General features: G+C 48.5%; 1 protein-coding gene across 1 annotated transcript in view; it reads right to left on the bottom strand.

The window, feature by feature from the left end:
* DNAH9 (dynein axonemal heavy chain 9) overlaps positions 1-27,216 on the bottom strand; it is a 62,406-nt gene that overhangs the window by 27,065 nt on the left and 8,125 nt on the right. Inside the window, exons 14-48 of the mRNA XM_053452800.1 lie at positions 26,892-27,133; positions 26,559-26,694; positions 26,263-26,459; positions 25,243-25,667; positions 24,689-24,911; positions 24,115-24,281; positions 23,116-23,986; positions 22,279-22,409; positions 21,977-22,103; positions 21,727-21,879; positions 21,444-21,569; positions 21,088-21,327; positions 20,602-20,762; positions 20,335-20,491; positions 20,125-20,229; positions 19,179-19,336; positions 18,830-18,968; positions 17,653-17,940; positions 17,319-17,529; positions 16,700-16,827; positions 16,427-16,535; positions 16,025-16,172; positions 13,970-14,144; positions 10,484-10,657; positions 9,278-9,485; positions 7,830-7,995; positions 7,638-7,740; positions 7,052-7,291; positions 4,779-4,940; positions 4,477-4,673; positions 3,203-3,365; positions 2,825-2,948; positions 2,435-2,577; positions 1,068-1,229; positions 47-280 (exon numbers count right to left, since the gene is read on the bottom strand). Of these exons, the coding sequence (XP_053308775.1) occupies positions 47-280; positions 1,068-1,229; positions 2,435-2,577; positions 2,825-2,948; positions 3,203-3,365; positions 4,477-4,673; positions 4,779-4,940; positions 7,052-7,291; positions 7,638-7,740; positions 7,830-7,995; positions 9,278-9,485; positions 10,484-10,657; positions 13,970-14,144; positions 16,025-16,172; positions 16,427-16,535; positions 16,700-16,827; positions 17,319-17,529; positions 17,653-17,940; positions 18,830-18,968; positions 19,179-19,336; positions 20,125-20,229; positions 20,335-20,491; positions 20,602-20,762; positions 21,088-21,327; positions 21,444-21,569; positions 21,727-21,879; positions 21,977-22,103; positions 22,279-22,409; positions 23,116-23,986; positions 24,115-24,281; positions 24,689-24,911; positions 25,243-25,667; positions 26,263-26,459; positions 26,559-26,694; positions 26,892-27,133 (6,893 nt within the window). The remainder of the gene's footprint in view (positions 1-46; positions 281-1,067; positions 1,230-2,434; positions 2,578-2,824; positions 2,949-3,202; positions 3,366-4,476; positions 4,674-4,778; positions 4,941-7,051; positions 7,292-7,637; positions 7,741-7,829; positions 7,996-9,277; positions 9,486-10,483; positions 10,658-13,969; positions 14,145-16,024; positions 16,173-16,426; positions 16,536-16,699; positions 16,828-17,318; positions 17,530-17,652; positions 17,941-18,829; positions 18,969-19,178; positions 19,337-20,124; positions 20,230-20,334; positions 20,492-20,601; positions 20,763-21,087; positions 21,328-21,443; positions 21,570-21,726; positions 21,880-21,976; positions 22,104-22,278; positions 22,410-23,115; positions 23,987-24,114; positions 24,282-24,688; positions 24,912-25,242; positions 25,668-26,262; positions 26,460-26,558; positions 26,695-26,891; positions 27,134-27,216) is intronic.

Here is a 27,216-nt window from a genome sequence, read left to right as displayed (position 1 = left end):
TTGTAGGTTCCGGCATGGCGCCTGCTGCAGCAGGATCGCCGCTCACCTGCGCAGACGTGCTGTTCAGTTTCTGCAGACCGTTCTCCAGACGCTCCATCTTGGCCGAAAGCTCCTTCCCTTTCTTCTGCAGCAGGTTCTGGTAGAGCTTGATCTGCTCCAGGAAGGATTTGGGGGTGGTGTAGTTGTACCGGCGTTCGTTATTCAGATAACTTCTGGACATCTCGTTGACGCTCGTGTGGACAAAAGCCATGAATTTACTTATGGATTCCTTCACTGACGGCTGGAACAAAGACATACGTAAAGATAAGTATTTATTGTATTACTATATCTCCCACATGATGGAGAGGACACCTTCCCTGCGAGAGGACGCCTTCCCTGCGAGAGGACGCCTTCCCTGCGAGAGGACACCTTCCCTGCGAGAGGACACCTTCCCTGCGAGAGGACACCTTCCCTGCGAGAGGACCCCTTCCCTGCGAGAGGACACCTTCCCTGCGAGAGGACGCCTTCCCTGCGAGAGGACCCCTTCCCTGCGAGAGGACCCCTTCCCTGCGAGAGGACGCCTTCCCTGCGAGAGGACGCCTTCCCTGCGAGAGGACGCCTTCCCTGCGAGAGGACGCCTTCCCTGCGAGAGGACGCCTTCCCTGCGAGAGGACACCTTCCCTGCGAGAGGACACCTTCCCTGCGAGAGGACGCCGTGAGCAGCCGGGACTGTCCAGCTCAGGTTCTTTCATGGGGTGTAAATGTATCGCTATAGGAAGTGCGTCCACATCATAGGGACCTATAGGGACATTGTTTGGTTAACCAGGAGCATCCCCATTTCTAGTTGGGGTACATGACCCCCAGACTTCCTCTAGACCCTCGTTACCTTCAGTCGTTCTACGGGTCACTTGACGTATTAACTAACAGCGCACGGATCCCCCCACAGCTCGAACGGCAGGGAAACACTCCACCCAAAGCTTAAAATAATGAGTTATTCCTTTTATATATATGTTAAGAGGTGTTGCCCCGCTGTATACTCTCAGGACCGGGGGGGGGTATCTTCCAGAAGGTATCTGCTGCGCCCTCACCTCAATGTTCTCGGTCTCCTGGAGGAAGCGAAGACTGACGGACTCCAGAGCCTCCTGCGGCCATTCGTGGAACCAGTCGATGGCCGTACAGTTGACCACGGCAGGAAACTTTCTGCTACGGACACGGAGTTTGTTCCCAACCGGCGAGAAACAGAGGGCCACCTGCCAAAAGCACAAACGTCATAGATGTCACGACCCAGACGGTGCTCGCCGCCGCCAACGCGTCCCACCTTCTCCGCGGCTCTCAACATCCTACGCCGTTCCCATAATACGGGATAAAAAGCACCCTCATTAACAACAAGTCTCTCATATATTTCCCGGCAGCGGGTGTTCCTGCGCTTATTACACAGTCAGACACGCTGTTCACGGAAACTCAGCAAATAAGCAGGTTAATTACGTAGTAATCCTTGGACGAGAGCCCCAAAGTAAACCTCTTTCCATTAACCGGGGAGGAAAAAGTCTAAATGTCATCGGATAATTAATGGCCTGAAAGCAGCTAATCTCTGGCTTTACGGATCCAGCGAGGGTCGCGGAGGTCGAGGAGAATCCATTTGCGAGTAAAAGATTGGGGACTAATTGGCCTCTTTCAGGTCGCGCACTTTTCAAAACCTCTGATAAGAATAATGTACCTCGTTTATTTCTCAGCCATGAAAAAAAGGCGATTTGGATAATAACGGGCTGCTTTTACCACATTTGAAAGCACGTCCTCGCTCCGAGTCAGCTTGAATAAACTCGAGTGAGTGTTTCTACCCAGACCCGGGTGGATCCGGACTCACAGATCCGGACTCACAGATCCGCACTCAACACCTAATGCTGTTTTTGGATCTCTTTTTGGGATCGGTTGCTCTCCTAATCCAGAGAGATCTCGGCTCACAAAAACAGGCGGTTTGTAAGTAAGGGGTAACTGGGACCGCAATAAACATTCGCTTATGTACACACACACACACACACACATGTACACACACACACACACACATGTACACACACACACACACATGTACACACACACACACACACAGTCAGAGAAATGGCTCCTTTAATTGCTTCTGCGATCTACAGCCAACGGAGAACGTTTCCCATCCATGCAGGAGATTACGGCTCCCTGCGGATCTGAAACGATTCACAATCTGGGAATAACGCTTTGGCGCAATCACCTCTTCCCGCGAAGCATTTATCACCGTCAACAACCGGCACGGTTTATGGCAGCCTACACCGAGTGCCGGGAGAATCGCCGCATTAGCTCAGTGCATCCTAGCGATATAATGGGGGGTGCTGGGTTGTACGACGCCAATAACATCGCTAGGTTGAGTTTATTACCACTAATAACCCCCAGTGTGACTGCCCAGTACAGCGAGCCATCCATCTACCTTGAGCTGCCTCCTGACTCGGTCTATGAAGAATTTCCAGCAGTTCTCCCTGGTGTCCATCAGACCCTGACTCTTCACCTCGTTCCTGACACTTCCAATGATATTCTCCACTTCATCATCGGGAAACAGGTCCGGAATTTCACCTGAGGACAGGAGATAAAATAATGACTTAAACCCAAGAACGCAAACTCCAAATCTCCCTACAAACTGATAACGTAACACCTCAGCCATTCAAAGAAACTCTATGTAATGTGTGGTAGACAACTCGGGTGCGAAGAGATGCCCCTCAGAACGATATAGACGACAGAAGAAGAAGACAAAAGAAATATCAAACACCCAACCCGGGACTCCTCTTTAAACACTGAGGCAAATAAACCCTTCATTACTGACCCGATGCCAACAAGTCGTTGACCAGAACGAGGAACTTTTCATCAGCCACTTGAGCGTCGGTCATGAGGAAGACGGTGCCCACGTTCTTCACGCCGGCTTTAATGTACTGATTGGCCAAGTCAACCTGTAGAGATAAGGAATTCATCCGATGAGGGAGCATCATAAACAAAAACACATTAAAACACCAACAAAGGAGCGAGACGCTCCGCTCTACAGGGAGTCCTGCTCAGAGCTCAGGACAGCTGGGAGCTTCAGGTTACCAACTTCAGGAACATAAATGTTTGCGGTTAGATGAGGAAGAACTCGGATATCGGAGGGACTTTTTGACGTCTGCCCCATCCCCATTGAGCCGTAATCCCCGACCGATCAGCGTCCCACCTTGAGATCCGGAATCCCGTAGCCTTTCCGCAGGGTGATCTGGAAAACCTCCAAGGAGCTGATGTAAGCGGCGAGCCTGGTCAGACTCTGCTTACCGCTGCCACCCACGCCGACCAGCAGGGCGTTCCCTCGCGGGGACTCCAGGATCCGGTTAATTCGGCAGCTGCAGTGAAACAGCAGAAAGGCGAGCTTCATACAGGGGCAGAATCCTAGAGCAGCCTCAGAAAATGCACAATGTCATCAAACAATAGCCAGCGCCAAGCGCAGACCGTGACATCACTAATAATAAAGGCCAGACAGCCATAACACATACCGCAGTAAACTATAACTCCCACAACTCTATGCCAGGCAAACGCACAATGCGGATGATGTGGGGGATTTAGGGGATGTTCAGTAACGGCTCGGGGTCGGTCGAACGCAATACGTCACTTTGTTTAGCTGCTCCTAGATTAATAGGCATTTAAAGCCAACAGAACCAGCCCTTGTATCTACTACTTCTGCAAACTCGCCACATTTAATGTATATATTCGGGAACGTTACGCAATCCTCTTTGATATGGCAGAATACATTTTCCCCTTGAGGTGCCTCCAATCTTTGTCTCTTCCGTCTAAGCCGTACCAGGCAATTATGGGTGATTGGAGCGGCTCGGGAGGCGTTAAAGGCGTCTCTAATCCTTGTAAGTGTTTTCCTGACTGCCCCCCCCATCCTCCGGGGAAATTACCAGCCGCTCGTTTCACAAACTGATGAGTCTGCGCCTCGCCGGCTGATTTACTGGAGTTCTCGGGAACGGGAATCGCTCAGACGGGGAGGAAAGCGCGTCTCTCTATTAAAATGACGGATCTGGCAGCGCGATGCTACCTGGAAACATCTACATCTCCGGGTCTCGGCTACGCTGCGCTCAATGAAATGCAACACGCAACTGTCATGTTAGCGGCAACGTGCGGCGCCGCAAGTCAAGCGCCACGAAACATAACTCATAACGCGCGTGCTCTTCATATTAATGGGGAAAGTGTCAGAGTCGCTTTAAAAGCTGAACATTCCTGCGGAACGTTGGGGTTTCCCGGTTTAGCGATCAGCATTCTGGAGACCCAATGTAATTATAAGAAGAACGACCTTCCTTCTGTGTGTGAGAGACGGGGGACATTGCTTCAAGCTCACGGGGGAAATGCACTTTTTGAGCGCAAGAACATAAAGCAAATTTCCCATAATTTTACATTTTTGGAAATTTTAGAGTTGGCCTGGAACCGCCCCAATCCGGAGCCAAGAGCCCTTACATATGGCACATGGCGTCTTCAAACAGAACCAGGTTCATCACGGCGTTCACTTCGTTGTGGTTGTCCAAAGCCTCCACCAGGATTTTATTCAACGACTCCCAGGACTGGACGGGCATGTACTTGGGTTCCCCGACTCCGCTGGCAAAATGGCAGTACATGTTCATGGTCCTGGTCTGTTCTAAGGTCTCCTCGATGTCCTGCGGGGCACACAAAGTAAACCTCATCGCACATCGGTAACGGGATCGGGTTTGTCGAGTTACGCCCGGGAATCGGGCCACGCGGGGTAACGAGGAGATACTCACATCATAGAACTTTTTCACCATTTCCGTCTGTATTTTATCAAACGTATCGGAATCCTTCTCCTCCACCATCTTGTCCCGGTAAACGCGGTTGGACTCGTGCAGGTAGAGCTTCACCAAGTCTTGTGGGGTTTTCAGGCACTCTGGGGTCGAAAACAGAATCCCCTGGGAAAAAACCGTATGGATTTCAGACGCCGCGCTCCATTTCTGAATCATATTCAGCTTTTCGTTGAGTCTTTGTAACCCGTAGCGGGGGTCGCACTATAAGGCTGAGCCCCATGGGGATTACAATACAAGTGCTGGGGGTCTTGTATCCAGCGGATAACTAGTTAAACCGCAGATAATTCAGGCTAAAGATGAGGAAATAGGTATCGGGATACATTGTATTCGCGCAGATACTCCATGTAAACGTCTCATCTGCGCTTCTCCACTCGCAAACCCATCAGAGCCGCCATGGCGGAATTTATTATTCCACAAGCTCTTTGCAAGGAAACCTAAATGAATGAAAGCACCGGCGGAGATTCCCGCGTACAGCGAGAGATTACAGAAGGTTTCATTACGGAATAATCGGGGGTGACGTGGACGGTGATAATCATCCCGGGCGTCTATTGAGAAGAGTAGCGGGAGGACGGTAATCATCCCAGCATGGCGGCTGCTAATCAGACCCTCCTCCCCGTGGAGGTCGTCTGCGGGGCTTCAGGGCCTGAAATTTCACAGCAAACAACTGTTTTGGCGTCTATTTAAAAATATTAAGCGGGAAATTTGCCCAAAAAAATTCATAGTTTAAGAAAACACAACGCTAGGGAAATGTAACATAGAAAGTGGGATCGCTAGATCTCTGTGTCCTCCTGTGATCTACTCTATAGAACGGATCACAATACTCTAGGGGAGATCTCCCAGGGATCTATAAAGTGGGATCGCTAGATCTCTGTGTCCTCCCGTGATCTGCTCTATAGAACCTAACACAATACTCCAGTGGAGATCTCATCAATGTCCCGGTTTGTTGTACTTCACAGATAGACGCACACAGACAGACGTACAGACATTTAAGACGTTTAGCTGCACCCGCGGAGATCATTTTATATCGGGGAGGACTGAATCCCCAGCAGTCCCCGCCTGTGAACGGTGTCTGTCTCTATCATGTTACCTGGCAGGTTTAATGTGTCATGGAAGTGTTCGGCAGCGACAGGAAGGCCCGACACGCTTCTTCTTGTCAAAACATGGTTGACAGCTCCCTTCGTTACAAACGGGACTATGGTAATTGGCTCATTAGCACCCGGTCTAAAAGCAGCGCCTCAATTAGTGTTGCTAATGAAGAATGAGGTGAGAGAGTGTCCCTGATTTGCGAGATCTGAATATGCATCCGCCTGACAGCCCAGAACGACTTTGTGCCACGAGAGTGTGAAAACCAGCCGCTGGCGGGGGGCTGTCACGGCGGGGCTGTCACGGTGGGGCTGTCACAGTGGGGCTGTCACGGTGGGGCTGTCACGGCGGGGCTGTCTCTGAAACTCTCTTTGTTAGACAGCCTGCTTGTCCTAAAACCTGTCTATTCTGTTAAAGAGAGAGACCGTGATCCCCCGGGATCGTGACTGCTCATACTACGATTCCAGTCCCGGATCAGCTATCGCACATCACAGCTGCCGAGCTCCTCTCACCATGCGCAGAAACAGTGACAAAAAAAACGCAGGGGGAAAAGCAACTTTTCACAGGGAAAAAAAAACTTAGTATTTTTAGTAATAGTTTCATTTACATGCAAACCCAACCGGCGGACTATAAGCTACTTTATGTCTCTGCGCGTCTCTGGACTTTCAGGCTGGATATAAAAGAGTTAAACCCTCTCGTTTAAAATGACTCTCGTTATTGTTTTATTTAACTTTCTCTCCATATATTTTTTATCAGCCATCAGAACGCAGAATGTTAAACGCATTAAACATTTAGGAAAACGCCGATTAAACCAGCAAACAGTTACATCGTCTCAACGTCTCCGCGTGCAACGGAAACATCCGACTCGGCGTTCTAGACCTGTTCTAGACTGATGGATCCAGACAGACATTCCAGAGCAGGAAGAAAATGCGTTTATAGAGATTTCAGAGCAACTGTCCAACTGTTTTAAGGAAAAGGGACCCCCCCAAGATACGTTTGTCTTCCAGGACTTCTTTCTAGACCTTCAATCTACATCGTCAATAATAAATGGACCCAAATAACCCAAAACACAAGACCCCAAAACAACATAATTAAAAAAAAAGAGCCCCCCGCTTAAATGGCGCGGATCTTACCTGGAAGATGTTGGACAGGTCCCTGAGGTTAAAGATGTAGTGGAATTTGATAGCCGTCGGCAGGAAGGTGGAGGTCACTTTTTGGTGCAAGGACAACGCCAGGTTGATGAGTTGAGGAGATGCCTTCTGGAGGGGCGCAGGGAAATTACCCAGCTTCAGATGCTGGGTCAGGATGGTGTTGTAGATCGTACCCAAGGCATCGGTGCCGGGGAAGGAGAGAGCAAAGACGCTGAAGTGTCGCTACGAGAGACGAGAGAGACAACGGTGGCCGGCTTCAGCAAAATGGAGCTAGGATTAAACCTTCTGGAGCTCAGCTCTCACCGCGAGTAAATACCCCGCGGATATCCCCCCATACACCGGTCCGATCAGGGGCTTCCTGGAAACTCTGCCCCATTTAATAAAAATTGTAGAATGTAACCATATCTTGTCTCTAGAAGCACGAGATCCTCCTGGCTCCCTCCACCCACCTGACCCTCAGAGCTTACATTCTGCCACTGTCTACTAAGACTCAATCATATCCACGGTGTTTGAGCTTTTATTACCCCAACAGTGAAGTGGGGCTCTTTCTGGTGGATAAAACCCTCACCTGCAGACGGGGGTTGATGGTGAAGCTTCCGGCGGTGGGATTCATACAGGACACGTACTGGACGTTCATTATCTCCTTCAACGTCAACTTGTTTCGGTCGTACCTGGGTGATAGAAACAGCGTATTTAGAGCGGCGAAATCACGAGTCCGCCAACCCGGCAGCTTCACAACACCGCCCAACAAATCGCTCACCAGTGGCCGTAATCCATGTGCTGCCGGATCAGGGTGTGCGGCTGCACCGTGCCGTACGTGTCCACCTCCGGCATGTTCATGTCGTCGATAAAGTAGATGAGCTTCTTGGTGCCCGGAGGGCCGTAATTCCTGCCTGATTTCTTCTCCAGTGGCTTCTCCAGTATAGCTGTATGGAGAATAGGATGTAACAGTTACCCCAGATACTTTGTATCACCGATAGACCTACGGGGGAGCGCGGAACCAGTGAATGGCAAAAGGGTCCTTTCTACAGCCTTCAGGATGCCCCCCAGAGCCCAACATCCTTCGCCCTAAAATACAAGCAGGGTGACCATCTGCCGTTTAGCTTAGGGGGTCTTCCTGCGCGGTCGCATCCACCGGATACTCGTTACCTATAGCCAACCTCATTAATCCTATAGATTTGGGAGGGAGGCAGAACATAAAGTATTCATACACACACACATACACAGTATTTATACACACACATACATTGTATTTATACACACACACACACACACAGTATTCATACACACACACACACACATACACAGTATTTATACACACACAGTATTCATACACACACACACACACAGTCTCTATACACACACATACAGTATTTATACACACACACATACACAGTATTTATACACACACACATACAGTATTTATACACACACACATACACACACACACACACAGCATTCATACACCCACAGCGGGATCTGGATGCACATTTTTAGAGCGTTATTAAAGAGCCCCATTTACTCTGACCTTTTACTCCGTCTCCTTTAAAGAAATAAATGAAATCCCTGCTTTTTTACCAACTGCTAAGCGCGGCGGCCGCCCCGGCCTTAATAACCCCTCTGTGCTTATTTCTCAATAACTTATGATTCAAATCCGCTGTTTGGCCAGCAAATTCTCCCTAATTATTTGTCTGAACTCCCGTCTAGGACGCGCGTTTCTGGCCTCTCAAGAGTTTACGAGGCACTCATTAGCCCGCGACGCGCTATAAAACACACAGAAGCGAAGGGTCGCTCGCGGCAGAAGATGCTGAGCGGGCAGATTTCTGAGTAACGCGGGACGGCACAATTTGCCGGGTTCAGACTACGAGTATGAATTTTTTCTCTAAACGGTAAAGAATGCGGTCAAATTAACAAAGTTCTACAACGAGAGCGATTTCCGCACCCCGAGCGTCATACTGTCGTTATTAACTGGGTCCAAGGGCCATAGGTGGCTTCAACGAAAGGAATTAACCGATTAGTGGGAATGCCCCACCGAGGGGATATTGGGGCAACCTTCCCATTCGGCTACTGGGAGCCGTAGTTGAACATCACTTGGTCTACTTATGACCTCCCAATCTCCTGATAAACCCCAGGTGTAGGATTGTGGGACTCGTAGTCCAGCAACAGACGACAATGGAAACAAAAGCGGGTCGATTCTTCCGGTACTACCTTGCAGCATGGCAGACGTGGTGTAGTAGTTAAACGGGACGTTCTTGATCATGTACTCATCGGGATCCAGAGAAGACAACTTATCTCCCACCAACACGGACTTCCCGGTGCCGGCATTGCCAACCAGCATGATGGGCCTGCGGTTTTCCAGCAATTTATCCATGAAGTAACGAACCCGGATTGTTTCCGTGGTGTGAACCAAACACGCCTGGAAAACACAACAGATCAATGTACCCAACCTGTGGACCGACGTCTCGCACGACTGCTGCCCGGAGACAACAAACACGGCGAAGGTCCACCACTGGCCACGTGCGGTGAACTCGACTTCACGCTCATAAGCCAGGTCTAGAAGCATCTCTCGATCAAGCAGTAAGAGCGGTAAACACCTGGCACTCGCATGTATCATGGACACCACGAAGAAATGGGGTTGTTCTCTTAACCATACAGTCTTGGGGGTATTTTGAGGACCACCTTTAAACAGGAGCGCGTTCGCTTTAACGCATCTCAACAGGAAAAAAAAAGTTTATTCTTCAAGAAAGGGCTAACAATTCCATTTCTTCACCAGAAAATCTTTCAGCTTTGTGTCCAACACAAAACAGCTGCGGCTGAATTCAAACATTTCCATCCCGTGCTTTTGATTGAAATCGAAGCCGCATTTAACCGCTCTTAAGAACCACGAAAGCAAAAACTCAGCTGTATTGTGCGGTTTTGTCTCTGTTGTGTATATACAATGAGATTGTGAAAATCATGTCTTGCCGAGAATAATGCAACATAATACCCACTGTTACACCAACAGCGGCGGGCTTTCACACCAACAAAGGGAGGGTCAGTGGAGTCGGAGCGTTTGACAAGCGGCTAAATTATACGGAGCCCGGAATAAATCAGGTTAAAAACGTATCCACTGTACACACTATCAGCCAGAACCGATGCTTCATCCCGGCGCAGCGTTACCGTAAATTCACGCGCAGGAACAAAGCCTATGCTGGGGTAAGACGTTTAAATAAACGTTGTTATCATACACAGCTTCCTGGGCTCCCACGTGAAGCCCCCACAGCTCGTGCCTTAATTATTAACGCGGCCGTTTTCTCTAAACTGCGTATCGTCGCTTAGAAAACAAAACCGCGCGACGGGCGGGCAGCTCCCGGAGATGGAAAAATCCAGAACGTGTAATGTAAAAAAAAACAAAGAAACGAACAAAACACAAACCTGAAGCGGCATATCGGCATCGAATTCAAATTTAGGGATGAGTTTGGACCACGGCTCGAACTTCTTGGTCTCCGAGTCGATGTAGTAGTCAAACACGGTGCCCTGGGACGGGAACTTAATGGTCTTAAATTCAGTCACCCACCACTTGCTGAATTCTACTCTGTAATCCACAAGCTGGGAAAAGACAAGAAAATTAGACAATCACAGCGGGAAAAATCCTACGGCCAGCCGGCCGGCTATCATTTTACCTAAAAATCTCACAGAGGAACAACTTCATTGATACAGTTACCAATTTCTAGAGGTTCTACGTTACATTTACAGACAACCAACCCCAACAGATGCCTCACAATCCCCCCCAGCCCATTCTATTGGCCGTAGAGTAATTTCCCGAAACAGCCATGGACTTCGAAAACACCCTTTTTTCTCCTTTAAAAAAACGTCCAGTTCGCCATCTTGGATCCACTGAACCCAGAAAAGCTTTATCTCAAGTGGTTACGTCAAGAGGTTTTACTGACTACTAAGGCGGCTTTCCCTAAATCTTTTGATTTGGCCGTTGGAAGCTTAGAGCCCCTGATGAGGGGTAATTCTAACTCGTCTCACGGCCCGCAGTAACCATCACAGCTTTGATCCTGACAAGATGGGAATCCGACCACCAAGACAGCTGCACTCGGGTCATCGATGGACACCTTGTGGGATACATGTCCATTAATGACCCGAGCGCAGCTGATTCCCATCTTGTCAGGATCAAAGCTCTGATGGTTACGGGTTAAAAAACAATGATTTTACCAGATATTTATTGATTTTGTTTAACAAGATCTTTCCAAAAGCACCATTCACAAGACCATGGTCCATGTAGATGCCCCTTGGGTAGTAGAGGGGGGAGAGCGGCCGCTCACGGAGGAACTTCATGTTTTAAAGAATGGAAAGTATCGCAGGAGAAATGGTTTTACAGATAAAAGAGCAGTCAGTCAGATAACAGGCTTACGGCGCGTTTATTTGGGAAAGCAGTTTTTTAACCTTTTTCTGTTGCAACAAAAGCCTTGACATTTCGCGAGCTTCTTAATATCGATTTAATGGTTTGGCCAGAGATTAAAACCAAAAGCGCAGAATTTAAATGAGAGACCTTCGGCTGATCCACGGGGAGGAAGCACGGAAGGAGACGCTCCTCTCCATCCACTCAGCGGAGAGAAGCAGAACCCGGAATCCCAGAGAGCCATGCGGGCCGCGCGTCCCCAATTACGGGCAACTCTACACCACGCGTGCAAAAACAAAGCTACTCTGTATCTAACTGTAGCTAAAATCATAAAAAACGGTATAAAAAGAACACCCAGATACGGTTTTTAAAGCCAAAAAACTTTGGGGGTTTCAAGATTTCGAACTAGAATAATAAATTTCCATATTTTTTTTTTTTTAGTTAATGTGATAAGCGGTTTTCATATTAGACCCGGAACGACGTTCCTCCCCCTCCTCGCCGAGACTCTCGCAGGAAACTTTTTGTAATCCTATTATCTATATTGCTTCTGCTCCTTTCTATCAGACACTGGATTAATGCTGCGCTCGACGGCAGCAGAAAATACTTTGCTAAATGAAAATACTATATGCCAGTTACAGTAATCCTCATAATTCTTCTATATTGGAAGCCGGCAACGATCTTACGGCTCTTACAGCCCCGCTCAGCGCGGTTTTAATAAAAGCGCGGGGAGATTATATCTGTACAAGTCGTAAACCATTAGCTAAGGCCACGAGACAACGGCATCAACCCTACTAAACGAGGCTTGTTCTAGAACACTCTGTGCTCGGAAGCCAGCCGCCGGTGACATTAATAACCGTACTGTCTCGGGAAACTCTGCGCAGAATGTATCTTTCTCTCCGCGTTCTAAACGTGTTTTCAAAGAGGTCCAAGAGAAAGCTAAGCTGGCTTGGGCTTCACCTCCGTTCTTTGTGAAATATCTTTATCGGAGGTGACTGTATCCGCTCGTAAGACTCCAAATCAGAACACGGACGCCTATAAAAGCAGAGACTACGTTTCCTAGCGGCCGGATACGCCTCGGCGATCTGGGAATGTGCTTCCGCATGTCCGAGTTCCTCAAGTAAAAAGTTGGGTAGAAATTCCAAAATACAGAGAACAAGAGAGGTCATTCTAAGGCCCAAAGTTGCTTTGGACCTGGGAACTCTTTGCGTTTCACCCGGAGTCTCCGAGTGAAGATCTACTTCTCTGGTTCACCATGCTCCAGGTTGTGGGAGTGGTGTTTAGACCCACCCACTTCCCTCCCTATTTCCCACCCACTTCCCTCCCTATTTTCCACCCACCCTCCTAAAGATTTAAGATCACCCCGCCCCTTTAGAGTATGAGCCCCACCCCTCAATAAGCCACACCCCCAATTGATAGGGCTCCGAGTAGGCTGAGCCGGGAAGTTCTCAGGCTTTAGACATCATGCATTTTACATCCATCTTTCCAAACTAAACTGCCAATAAACATGCCGCCCCCCCAGCTGTTTTCTCCCACAGTTTACTTAAGTATATTCAACAACGAACTAATCTTTATTGTCGCGTTCCCCAATTTAATATTATATTCAAGCAGCACGGTTCCTTCGTTAATAATCAGCGTATATTGTTCCGTCACCTTTCTTTGTTAAATAAAAAAGGCTTGCCAAAAATACAAACGAAGAAGCAAAATTATTAATAGTATGACAGGAGACAAAGAATAAGAAATTATTATTTAGAAAGTGACAAAACATTTCTCCGCACGAGACAGAAAGGAAAGCTAATTGGCTCATTTCTGCGCACAAAGAGCGATACATAGAATTAGAGATATGAGATGTGTCAATCAGAACGAAACTTAATAGAATGCATCACAACACTTGGAACGCTGCAGAAGTTCCCAGCCATTCAAATCATAACGAGGCGGACAGTCTGTGGCCTACCGATGACGTGTACTGCAACGGCTCACGACCTTTGGCCTTTGTATACAATGGAGGTGCGTACAGTTCCTCGTGGGTGGGGCTTAATATTGTATCCCTCTGCCTCCTGTAGCTTCCAGGCCTAGTGTCTGACTACTCTACTTAAAGCTTAGTTATACTTAACCTATAATCAACCACCGATCCCGTGTCATCATTCCATAACAAGGGCAATAAGGGTTATTGTTAATTTCCATGCCCCCCCCCTATTGTAATAGCAGTATGGAATCTGTTGGCACCCAATAAACAAATGTCATGTAACTATATAATGCGAGCCTATAGACAGCACTACCTCCCTATGGCAGTTACCCGTGTGGAAGAGGCTTCCAGAGCGGACCCCAAGGCACACAGCCCACCGGAAAAGTTTCCGATATCCCGTCAGGCTAGTCCAGCCCTGCCGTATGGATGCCTATAACTCATCTCAGCACCATGAAAACCCCGGCAGCTGTGTTTCTAAATCAAGCCAAGCGCTGGTTCAGTAAAAGAGTTTAATTGTTGGTAATCCCAAGTAAGATCTGAAATGCCAAACCTGATCCTGAAACATGGCTCCGCCGAACGCCCACACCGCGGCAAACACAAAGTACAGTTCGTAAAGCTCCTTTGGGCAGTCTGGGGGGGTGTTCTCCGGGGTCAGCAGACATTCCAGAAGATGGCACAGCATCTGGACCATGCTTTGCTCTGGGATTGGGATGATCTTCTTAAATCTATACAAAAAAAAAAAAGTATTGGAAAGACCGGTCAACGATGCACCGCGCGACCCCCTTACTCTGCAGAACCAGGCAGTCGTCAAACGGGTAATAAACAAAAATTATAAAAATCTATAGTTTCACAGCAGAAATGGTTTTGAAAGGTTTCTTTATTCAGATAAACGTCTAATCTGGTGATGGTCAGAACGGTGACAGAGAGCGGGTTTCGGTAACTTCTCACCGTGCCACGTTCATGGATTTTGGCTTTGCCGCCATCTTTGTTTTCCTGAATATATTCAATGTAACTTCCGTCATTTGTATCTAGTGTAGAATTTTGGGGTACTTTGTGTGCATTAAGTCATTCGTAACAGCACTTTTTCCCAGCGATTTGGAATCATTCTCTGTAAATCGGTTTACTTTCAAAGTGACTGTTAATTTAAAATTAAAGTGAACCAGAACCTCAAAGTTTACAAATTATTTATTGATACAAAAGCGACACAAATCCCCAGACATAAAAAAGAGATCCGCAATGATTTTTTCATGCGGTTTCTGTTATGTAAAAGTCCAGCTGCGGATTTCATTGAAAGTGAATTTTGCATCAAGGAAAAAACAAACACCAGCTAATTAATTCATATTCTGTAAATAAAATATTCGATAACGTCGTGTTTGTCATCCCCCCCCCCCGCGCTCGAACTCAAAGTTCAGACATTAGAGAAACTGATATTTTTTTCTCCAAAAGTTGGATAACGGCCCGGCTCACATAACTCGCAGAGAGTTTCTCGGTCATGGAAAACATGTTTACGTTAAGTACTGAGTCAGCGGCGGTATTACACAGGAGTAGTGGGCAGGGGGTTACCGGAAAGCAGGCCAGGGGTAGGTGGGTGCTTTAAATAGATCAATGATCAAAAATACAAAACAAGCTATGATAGCAGTGCCGTGTGTAACACTGCCACAGGGACTAAAGGGTTAAGGGGTGGCGTAGATTACAGTATACAGCCCAGCCAGCGCTGAGGTTCGGGGCCTTCCCGGGAAGAAAGGAGTTAATGGTGTTTTTTTCCGCTTTCTACCGATTCTTAGAAGCCCGCCGTAACGGCCGCCGCTAATGCATTCCCAGTAAGAGCGACGCAGACCGCTCCGGGGTCGCCCCCGGCTCCATTAATAAGAGGCCGGTTACTCAAACAGAGAGCAGTCAATGCTCCGGAACCAGCTTCCATTTACGCAGCGGGTTCCCGATCGCTGGAAAGGTCACCTGTGATGGATGCAAATATCCGGCTAATGGAACAGTATCAATTCCGCCAGCACGCCGAGAGGACAGGAGCCGACAGAGAGCGGCGAGAGAGACACGCGGGGGCAGGAGAGACACGCGGGGCAGGGGAGCCACGCCGGGGCAGGAGAGACACGCCGGGGCAGGAGAGACACGCCGGGGCAGGGGAGCCACGCCGGGGCAGGGGAGCCACGCCGGGGCAGGGGAGCCACGCCGGGGCAGGGGAGCCACGCCGGGGCAGGGGAGACACGCGGGGGCAGGAGAGACTCGCGGGGGCAGGAGAGACACGCGGGGGCAGGAGAGACACGCGGGGGCAGGAGAGACACGCGGGGGCAGGAGAGACACGCCGGGGCAGGAGAGCCACGCCGGGGCAGGAGAGCCACGCCGGGGCAGGAGAGACACGCCGGGGCAGGAGCACGTTTCAGCGCTAGTTACACATATACATGACTAAGTGCTACAGGCCCAGTTGACAGCAAATAACAATATCTCGGCTCGGTTTTTCTTCGCACGAGAAACGTTAAGCTTAGAAAAGCATGAAATGTTAAAATGTATCGAGCAAAAGAACGAACAATAAGTCGACAAAAGGAATTCATTAACGTGATGGAGGCCGGAGCGGGTTACCGCGTGACTTTACCTGGATCGCAGGGTGTCCAAGCATAAGGGCAGGTACTTATCAAACAGGATGGTCAAGTTGGCTCTTTCTGATTGGATCTCCCTCCTGTCGATCCAGCTGGTGACCGGCGGGTTCCAACCTAGATCGGCCGGGTTGATGTAGAGTATACCTGGAGAGAGGCACGGATATAGCATGACTGAGAAGCAGTCTCCACATACAACACTCCCATGTGCAAAGACTGGCAATCGGCCCAACTCCGGCAACAAGCCTGGTGCTGATGGAAAATCGTCAGGAATTTATGGACCTCCGCCACTTCTTCGAGGTTAGGAAATTTTAGTATTTTAACTATTTTAGGGGACCTGAACATACACGTTATAGTACTTCTCACTCTGAAAGGGATAAAGAGACCAAGCTGACGCTTACCTGCTCTAGATACGGTAGCCGGAGTCGCCGTTCTCAAGTGACTGATCTCAAACACTAGCCTCATGGTTGGGTTGAGCGGAATACGTTCATTACTGGCCAGGGTAAGAACCTACAACAACGTACAACGTGAGTTTAGCAGCCAGTCCCGGAAAGTTCTTGGTAACGACATGCGAATAACATCTGTGTTTTCCTTCATGCCCTGATTAACCCCGTTCCCCCTGCTGCACAACAGAGACATCTCATTAAAGACGTCGGTGAACAGGTAAGACGTACCTTATTATCATCCATGACCGTGTTCAGGGACTCTATCCACATCGGATCGATATCTCCATCGAGGACTATCCACTTGGGTCCGTCATGTGTGACGTTGGCCAGCTCGCGCATGATTGAGGAAAACAGCCCTGTAGACAGATGTGGTGTCAGAGGGTTTAACGTCCCCCATTATCAGGTTTTATCTCACAGAATCTGCTATAGAATCCTTTCTGAAAGTGCGATTAGGAGCAGGGCGAGAACCCCAGTCAATGAGAACCCCGTAACACAAGATAACACTCATTGGTTGAGTGTTAAAAAGGACATCCAAAGAGATGGACACCCCAGAGGTGGAAAAATAGGACACGTTATGTGAAGCAATCATCAAGAGAAGATCCCCCAGAGAGCAGAGGGACCGGTGCGGTGACATGAACAAGAAAAGAATATATGGGTTAATAGCCTGAGCTTTGGGGGGTCATGGCAGCAGAAAGGGGATGGAAAAGGGACGAGTTAGAGAAAGAATGTATAGTTTGACTTAGTACAGACCGAAAGGAGGAATAATATGGAGAAGTCATAGAGAGGAAGCAGATCCAGACTCAATGCTGTCCACGACATACAAAGGCACAGAGACCACGTTGCCTACCGTCTTTCCACTCTCTGGTTGCTGGATTAATGATCCCAAACAGCTCGTCGTTAGTGACCGCTTTGGGGTTCAGGTCAGTCCACACAGGTCGCCTCTTCATGATCTGGTAGGTCTTGTTCAAGGACTTGAGGACCTGAGATTTTCCAGTCCCGGCATTTCCCACAATGAAGACGGAGTGGCGGACAGCCAGCAGCTCCTCTAACTGGACAACCTAGAAGAGCACACAGGGTCCAGACTCAAAAATCATTCTCATATCGATCGTATTTCCTACAAACACGTACCCCCAGCCATCCATAACCATTTGCACGAATGATTCAATCCACTAGGTACACACCTTTAACACAAAGTTGTCCTCTGCTTGTAGTTTGAGGTCCAGAACAGCTTGCTTCACATACTTCTCAAAGTCAAGGTCCCTCTTCCTGGGGACGTCCAGAGCGGGGAAAAGGTCCCCGATGAGACCCATGAAGACGGGCATGTCATCCGTCACGATTTTGGGTATGTTGAAGTCACGTAAGGCTCTCATGAGGACCTGGTCCTCGGGACGGTCAGGGTCTCCTCTCTTCAACGAGCCGGCGACAACCAACACGGATTTAATAGCCCTCAAGCCCCAGTCGTAATGATCCTGCGCGGGGCAATAAGATGCGAGAATCCATATGAAGGTCAGCGGAACCGGCAGTTAGATACCCGAGGATCTCATTAATGTCAAACCCAAATAGCAACAAGGATACTGGATTCGGGGACAAAGGTGTATCTTAGATTACCCTAGGAACGCATACTAAGGTAAGGCTACTGAAAGCAGGAGCAGGGGTCAATAATCAGTAACCGGGCCAGGCAGCGAAGATAGAGGCAAAACATATATATTTGAAAGGAGGAGGCTTCGGGAGCCGGGTCTAGGAGTAACAGGGTTAACAGCGGTTGTTACAAAGCTTTTCGCCGGAGACCCGTTCAGCCGCTCAATCTAAAATGTACTGGCGCTTGTACGGCGGAGCCATGATAGAATACTCATCTTCAGTTTAACCGACGGTGAAACTCAAAGGCTTTAAACTTCAGACAACCTCTAGCCGCTTGTAGTTCTCTCTCCCACAAAGTGCCGCATTTAACTCGACGGAGCCTTTGTCACATGCGGTATTGTACGGCGGCAGCAGGACGAGGCGGTTCAGCGAGCCGCGGAGAGAAGGATGGATTGTTCTGCTCCGGTGCTAGACTACAATGTCACGCGGCGGGCCCAGCGCTTCGCGTTTGATCGCGTAACCTTTACGATACGCCGGAGAACAGCAAAGAGACGCGCTCGACATTAAACGTAGCGGAACGGCTGTGCGACCGAGCGAGAGCCTGCGATGACTCCTTATAACAAAGATGGAGAACCCAAGGAAGTAAAAGTGTAGGACTGGGCAAAAGTACGATGGGGGAGGTTATTTATCAGGCCGTTCTCCCCAAAATTCACAGAGAGAAGAGCCCCGTCTTAAAAGCGTAAAGAGCTCGGTTGGGAAGAGACGGCCCGTCCTCCATACCTGTTTGGACAGCAGTTCCTTGCACAGCTGGTAGAGGGTGATAAACTTTCTCGCCAGAAGTCTGGCTTCGATGAAACCTTCAGCCACCAACATGATTTCGCAAATGAGCTCAAAGTCCGGGACCACCATAGCACAGGGTCTGAAAGAAAGGGGATTGGGGCATCGGTTTAATCCACCGGCCGTAGACTGGAAAATACCCTGGGGGAAAACCGCAAAGTCCCATTTTGTCTCGACAAAAAAAAAAAATATACGCCGTACCCACTGACGTCGCGCTAACGGGGGGGGGGGATTTACCTACAGATACCTTTTAGAACAAACATTGGGATTTCTGGACATCTAGGAATCTCACCTGAATAAAGCCTTCAGGTTTTCGGGGAGCTCTGTCCGCCCGGCGTACCCCGGGTTCATTGTGATGAAGATACCGACAGACGGGATGAGGTTGATTTCTTCCCCCAGGAAATTGAACCTTTTCTTTTTGTCCCTTATCGCGTCTTGTATGCTTTTCACCTGCAGAGGAGAAGCCGCGTCACGACACAAAAACACACGCAATGCGGTTACACTAAACTCTCCCCCGAGTCACTCTGACCAAGAGCCTGGCCGGACCCGGGGACTTTCTATACCAAGCGAGAGAAGACGTACAGAGATCCTACTACAGAGAGTGATGGGAGTGTGTGGAACAAAGGGTTAATATTCACATTCATTTACAAAGACTGCGTTTAAACGGTGCAACATAACCTAAAGCAGGACTAATGTGGAGTGCTCAGAAATGGACGGCATTTAACTCTTCACTGCCATCACTGCCTATAGGACAGGGAAAGGGTTAACAATCAGAATAAAAACGTAACCTTTTACAGAACCCCCGCTTCTCTCTGGGGACCCCGGAAACTCTTCCTGTAAAGGTCACGCATTTGTAAAGGTTGCTATTTGGAAGCAGCGAATCCCCTGCAACGCCTCTGACCCCCAACCCGAACGTCTCGCTTCTTCACAGCACCCGGAGCATCTGTCTAAACGCTCCGATTATTAAAACCTCATAACCGCACCGGTGGACACTAAGCCATTGTTTACAAAAAAAAAAAAAAACGTGTCACCGTATGACATCATACAATAATCACAGGGGCTGTGAAATACAAACCATTCAAGTTAATGATGGAAAAGCTAAGGATATTTGTATTTCACAACCAGTATGTTTATTGTTTCTTAGTGATGTCATATGGCAACTCTCTTTTTAATAAAAACAATGGCTTAGAGAGACCTCTCTTTAAAGCGCTACACGGACCGGAGGGACGGTCACTGACCTGAACAGCCACCACGGACAAGACTTCCACGGAGATTCTGTTAAATTCGTCAAAACAACCCCAGGCTCCAGTCTGAGACAGGCCTTTGTAGATATTTCCACAGGACTGAGGAAGAAGAAGAGAGAAAAGGGTCAGCGGGCACGCGAGGACGCAGCTGGGACAATGGGGCGGTCGCGCATGGTAGGAGTGTGCGTCCCACGTGACTTCTACCTTGTAATCCATCTGCTCCGAGCAGTTGAACACGTAGACCATGATGCCGAGGGCTCTTCCCAAGTCCTTGGTGGTTTCAGTCTTTCCCGTTCCAGCCGGCCCAGCAGGAGCGCCGCTCATCGTGAGGTGCAGGGACTGGGTCAGGGTGATGTAGCACCTACCAGGAATGGGCAGAAAAGGAAGATGTTGATATACTCGTCACTTCTGGGAGCGTAGTCACAGTGACAGACAGTCTCCCCCGACCACGCGGCCGGTCCCGTCAACTACCTGTCTGTCAGAGGCGTGATAACCAGCCGGGGCGTGTTGCCAAGATATTCATAAGAATAGAGGAACTGAGCATCGCATATGTTGGCAAAGCAGTGCTTCTTGTCATCGTCCCAGCGGTGCCTGAGCTGTGACAGCCACACAAAGGCCTGCGCGTTATCAACCTGCGAAGGAGAGAGACGTACGGGTAGGTGAGGAGCGATCAGTAACGGGAGACTTTCCGTACGCGAGCACCGGTTCAACCCGAGACAAACGGAGGAGTCTGCCAAACCCGGCCACCCTCTGCGTTTATAACCCCCACAAAACCATAAAGAGTTAATGGATATTAAACCCAGTTTTTAATAGAAAGGCTTCAATTCTTGATTTATCATCGCACCATCAAAATGGATTTACACGGAGGAGAAATATCTCGTCTTCAAACTACAGAATGAGGCCCGGGACAATTTGGCAGAAACACGTGGAGGACACGTGACGTCTGACATTACTGACCTTCTGTGTGATCATTTTGGACACCACATCTCGCGCGTGTACATCAATGGTGCAGATGGTCATGATTTTCTGTCGGTCGCCCTTGGACAGTTGGCCAATCAGCATGGTGATGAGCGTGTTCAGCTGGCTGACCTGCTTCTTGTAATACTCCTTCATGGCATTCTCGTAGCCTTCCTCCAACCGGGCAAAGGAGATGCCAACTTCTGTGGTCCACCAGATCTGCGTGCATGTGAGAGCCACCTGGAGCAAGGAAAATCAACGATTAAGGGAAGGAAAAAATAAAGGGGACACCGATGCTCTGATACCGAAAAGGTGCTGATATCCACATAAAATAAGCATCTAGGTGGTTGAGGTACCTGCGCAGGATAGTCAAAGAGCCACTGCTCCCTGGGCTTCTCTTCATAAGCTGTGACGGCTTCTGTCATTTCGTGTCTGACCGTGGCTCTCATGGAGTCCAGAACGCGGTTCAGCCAAGTCTCCACCTGAAAAACAATCAACACCAAATGTATCACAGCAGTCCGCGGTCGGGGGCCGTGTACTAGAACCACTCTGGAGATCATAAACATGGCGATTGGCTGAGAATTCAGAAGACCCCAGAAGTCATGTTGGAAAAATCAGTGTTCTCCAGCTCAATCTCACCTGTCCGCTGCAGTCACAAGGTTCGTTGAACGAGACGTACTCATCTTCCTTGCTGTACATCCCAAGACCCATTTTGGACTGGCCTTCACTCGAATCTCCTTCAAACTTCATCTTTGCCATGTTGTCGAATAATTTGGAGAGATGACGCATGACCTGTTAAATGAAGAATAGGAGCAGACCATCAGAAAACGCAGCACATTTATTTCATGGCCAGAGCTGGGGTAACGGCCAAGTATTAGAAGACTCTTACAAGCTGGGGGTTTGTCCCATTGGAAAGAATATCCAGCAGGTCAGCAGCAGATATGAAGTAAAATCGGGGGAACGCGAGTCTTTTAGTGTCCAGGTATTCTGCTAGAGCTTTTTCACACAATGATAACCTGCAGGGAAAGAAGTTTAGTTACCCAAACAGGCAGTGGGGGGGATGGAAGCGTTTGGGGTAACTACTGGCGTAAGATCGGATTGGAAAGGAGAAAATGAATAAATGTGAACTGAAAAGGTTGAGAAAGCCAGCGTAGCTTGCAGCCGGGGTGACCTCCACCGAAAGGACCTCACCGTTCCTGGATATCTTCCAGCTTCTCGTACAGTCCTGGTTTATTGGTGGCTTCCACCACATTGGGCGTCCCATTGGCATCGTTGGCCAGCTCTTTGAAATCGCCGTCGATGCCTTCAAAGCGTTTTGAGTCCTGGAAGATAATAGAACCAAAACAATAAGCTTTTACGTGTCTCTCATTGGGTTCTTTAGGTCTTTAAACTGCAAGAACCCAGCACAAAAGAACGATGGGGGTGGGATGACAGGAATTACTGCTACTATTTGCCCGGCCTGGAGAGCTTTCCGTTAGCGGAAGCTTAAAATGCCCCAATGCTTCACCAAGCACGTTGCTGTAAACCATGAAATATCTGTAGGAATTCTAGAATGTACTTCTTCCCCCCTCTCACAGCATCTGCTTTTTTGTGGAGTCTGCATTCGCAGGCATTTACTTACAAGATGTGTATTTGCTGGTAAAACCAAACATATTTTCAATTTCCTTTGCTTTTATTACTGTCAGATTACAGCGCGCAGGTACAGCGGCTGAAAGCTTCAGGCGTTTACTTAATATAAGAGAAAATTATGGAACCGAGAACCTCGGCTGCAGCGAGAACAGCCCCAAGGCGGCGGCTCAACAGCAAACAAAATCAAACGGCACCCGAAAAGTCTCCGAAACAACAGGTGTCTCGAAAGGTGGGTACCTTCCAATGGGAAGGTTATGGAGGGAAGGGGTACTACAGCAGGAAGGGGCAAAAAACCCAAATACAGTAGGGCTTTTGGAGGTTATCAGGCGAGAGGTTGATGAGTTTGGCCCCGATGAAGCCTGAGGATACTAGGAAAGATTTAGAGCTCGTGGTCCATACCTCAGGAAGCTGGGATCGAATATCATCAGAACCAATGAAAATGCTTTCCAGGTGAGACCACGTGCGCTGAACTTCAAACCAGATGGAAATGACAGAGTCGGCTGTGGACAGTTTCTTTTGCCATCCTGACACTTCTTCCAAGAAGAAGGCTATGTACTTTGAGGTCATCAGGTTCTGAAGTTGGACTTGATTGTCTTCCAGAGTCTCAATGAGTTCTTCGTCGGATTTTATCAGCGGCACCTTGGTACGAGGGTGGCCCTCGTATTGGAAATTCATACCACTCCAGGTGGCATTGAGTTCTTTCAACACTTTTTCCATGCCCATTTCCTTTACTGCTTTGTCCACAATCCCACGAACCTCATCTTCAAAATTATGGAGACTGAGTTTGAGAAGATCTGCGAGGGTGGTCTCTTCATCCATTGTGAACCTGACGCCGGTCGCTTGCATCAGCTGACTCCAATGCCTTTCTCGGATGGCAGGGTTTTGAAGCTCGGCCACAGCTCTTAAAGAAGTCAGGATGTTTTTCACTTGGTTATCAAGTCCAGTGAAGGCATCCCAAGCCCTCATTTCTTTGTCCAAATTCCGGATATCCTTCGCGAACCTCTTACACTCGAGATCCATGTTTTCCACATTGATCTCTCTCCATTTCGTGGTCTGCCAGTCGTCCATGCTCGACGTCACGAGGGAAATCATGTCCCAGAGCTCCTTAAGGAGACAGACCTCTTTTCTGCATTGTTTCAGCTGTTTGTAATCGGGAACGTTGACTTCAAATAACGCGGCAGATTCATAAATCGTGGCCATCATGGCTTCCATTTGCTTGATCTCGTTGTGTTTGACGTCCAGCATCTGATAGGGGAATCTGCTGTCAAACCTGAGAAAGATCACATGATACATTTTTTTTTTTTTTTTTTTTACACGTTGTCTTCAAAGATGGACACTTATTACAAAAATATCCTAAAAGCTGCCTTCTGACAGGACTCGCACTACACGGCCCTTTACCTGAAAGGCGCTTCCTTGCGGAACTTCTCTCGGAAATTGTGCTGCTCGACGTCGAACGAAGCACAGTTCTTGCGCAGGAGCGTGACTTCGTTGGCTTGCAGAGGGGCCACCTGCTGCTTCACTGTAATGGCCATCTTCTTAATATTATTCCACTTCTCCGGCAGCTCCTATAACCAAAGAAACAGTTTCCACACCGTAAGGGTTGCGCATGTGGAGCTGTGTGAAACGCAGCACGGAACACGACCTGGACATGGGACCATCGTATAAGGGTCTTAACTCAGTCTAACCTTATCGCAGAACACTCACAACTCCAGCGAGAGATTTAAACACTCATTCCAAGGAAGAGAACATTCTCGGCAAGCATGCAGACTCAGCGTGATTTCGTTAACGGGCATTGTATAAGATCATGGAAGTGATCCAAAAAGATACAGATGTTTTAAAGCCACAGAAGAGAGATTAGAAGAAATCAGACAAGCGCTATTATCCACAATTATCCCCCGCGTTTTACGAGTGCCGGCGATATTCTGCTGCCTGCTGGATGATTAGGGCCTAAGAAGCAGAGTTTAGGGCTGACCTCCAGCTGCTTGTAGACTTCGTCGGGCAGTTCCTGCTCATAAACCTTCAGCAGCTCGATGGTTTGCTTCAAGGGTTCAAACAACTCGTCCGTGCTGGCCTGCCTCTCCTTGACGGCCATTAAGTGGCCCATTATCTCCACCAAACCGTTATAATCTCCTTCTTTCAGCTGCATGCTCAACCCTCGCTCAGCCACCTTGATAAACTCTTCGAGATCAGCCAAACTGGGGGAAGAAAGAGAAGGATTTCTTTATAACAAGAAAGCTCTGTGTCGCTAGCAAAGAAGATACGAAGATAATTCTAGAACGTTCTTTTTCAGACAAGGCTATGAAGAAACGTGGCTTGGAGCATGTAAAAAAAACTTGGTGGGTACCCTTGGAGATACGCGGTCCCATTACCCTACAGTCATCTTTCCAAACCTTTTGACACTGGGCCCTTCATGGACACCCTTCCCCCACCCCACCTATGGATGAAGAGGCCAGCATTGGGTCCTATCAAGGATTAGTGATTAAACAAAATGTCTGCTAAGATCGTTTACATGAAATCATTCTTCACCTGTTTGTGACGTGATCGATAAGATGCTGCTTGAACATCAGACTCCATCTCTTAATCACATTGAGCAGAGCAGATTTGAACGGCTGGGCATCCACCTTCATCCAACTGTCAAAAACATTGATTGGCTCCATCCGATTCACCTCGTCGTAGATCTTCTCATACGAGTCGATCTGTTCCTTGAATTGCTGCAGAGTCGGTGGGGTCTCCGGGACGCCGTCCTCAGCGTGAGCCTCTATCTCCTCGGCGGTCAGCACGTGGCCGTACAGCAGAAACTGGCGCATGAACTCTTTTCTGTCATCCACGTACAAGTATGAGTAGTGATCAAACGAGTTACGGTATTCTGAACACGTGGTCATCATGTTCTGAACGGATTCCATGAGGAAGTTCCTCATGTCGGCCAGGTCTGCCATATCTTCCATATCAGCCTGAGGGGACATGCATAACAAGCAATTATTTGGAGCTGAAGACGCCATAAGAGAGTTTGTTTTCTAAAGCTGCAAGGAGCGTGAATTAATGGGTAAGGCCGATTCAAGGCTCTGGTGGACCCTGTGCAAAAAATATAATAGTGGGCCTCCCTCCCACTAATTTCCAACACACCCATACTGACACATTTACCCATACACACCCATGCTCACACACACAACCATACACACACCCATACGCATCCATGCTCACACACCCAACCATACACATAACCATACACGCACCCATACACACATCCATCCCTGCTCACACACTGAGCAGCCTTGCGTTTAATCGCAGGGTCACGTAGCTTTGTGTTATGGGACCCGGCTACACTTGAGGGTCTTCTCTGTGCCACAAACAGACTGACTGTTCGTAAATACAGACCGTCCCTGTGTGCCTTGGGGCTTCAAAATGCCCATGTAAGGGCTGGCTCTGGTAGACCCTAAGCATGTGCCCACTTTGCCCACTTATCAATCCAGCCTTGCTTATGGGTTACCAGCTGTCATATTACAACTCAATAAGCAAGGAGTGTGCACTCATTAAAAAGGAATCCACCTGATAATGAGGGAAGGTGCCGTGCTCAGCGAGTCTTGGCACCAAGGATGATATCCTGTAGATGTCATTGATGATCCCCTCAATGATGTCATATAAACCGTCGCTTGCCCCTGGGTCTAGAGAGGGTCGGAACAGCATGTCTGGTACTACAAGATCCAGAGCAACTTCAAACAGCGGAGAAAGGCCAGCCTTGGAGTCTGCAAGAAGAATATTTAATTATACGAATCTCGGTCCTTTCACATCTACAGCGAGGGCCGTTTGTATTCTTACGGATCTTCAGGTGAGAACGTTCATACCTGTGTTATCAAGCAGGTACTTCAAGGAACATTCAATGGCATTAAAGAAGCCATCCAGAACCATTTCATCAACATAATCCACGTACGCCTTCCAGATATCAGACGCGGGATCCGCAGAAAAGAGCGCCAAGTTCTCCTGCAAAACAAAAATTCCTGCCTCAAAAACGATTTGATTTTATTTCATTATTAACCATTATAGCCATTCATAAAGCGTAAAATATTATTAAATGCAAGGCGTGGATACACGTATGTTACGTATGTTGTGGTCTAAACACGGAAAAGAGATAAAACTAACTCAAAGCAAATCACAAAGCGACGCGCATCTCCCCGTACCTTCAGCAGGGTGTGAATTTTGGTTCCCGACTCTCTGATTACGTTGTATCGCTTCTCCAGCCGTTCGCTCCGGTCATCGAGATTAAGGAGAGCGTCTCTTTTACCATCTTTCCGCTCGAAGATAGGAGACACCCACGCCTTGGTTATGGCCTGGATTTCATCCACGTTGTCTCGAGCTTTCTGGACCCTCCGTTCCAGATCGTGGACGCTGTCTCTGACCTCCTGGATGTATTCCCAAACCCCTACGGAAAGCAGCGGTAGTGAAGCGGGTTATTCCCAGGACTGGGGGGACTTCAGCTCGCAAAAGACCAATTTAATTATTCCG

The sequence above is a fragment of the Spea bombifrons genome, chromosome 13, assembly GCF_027358695.1.
Source record: "Spea bombifrons isolate aSpeBom1 chromosome 13, aSpeBom1.2.pri, whole genome shotgun sequence".
Classification (NCBI taxonomy): domain Eukaryota; kingdom Metazoa; phylum Chordata; class Amphibia; order Anura; family Pelobatidae; genus Spea; species Spea bombifrons.
This window is presented reverse-complemented; position numbering and strand designations above follow the sequence as displayed.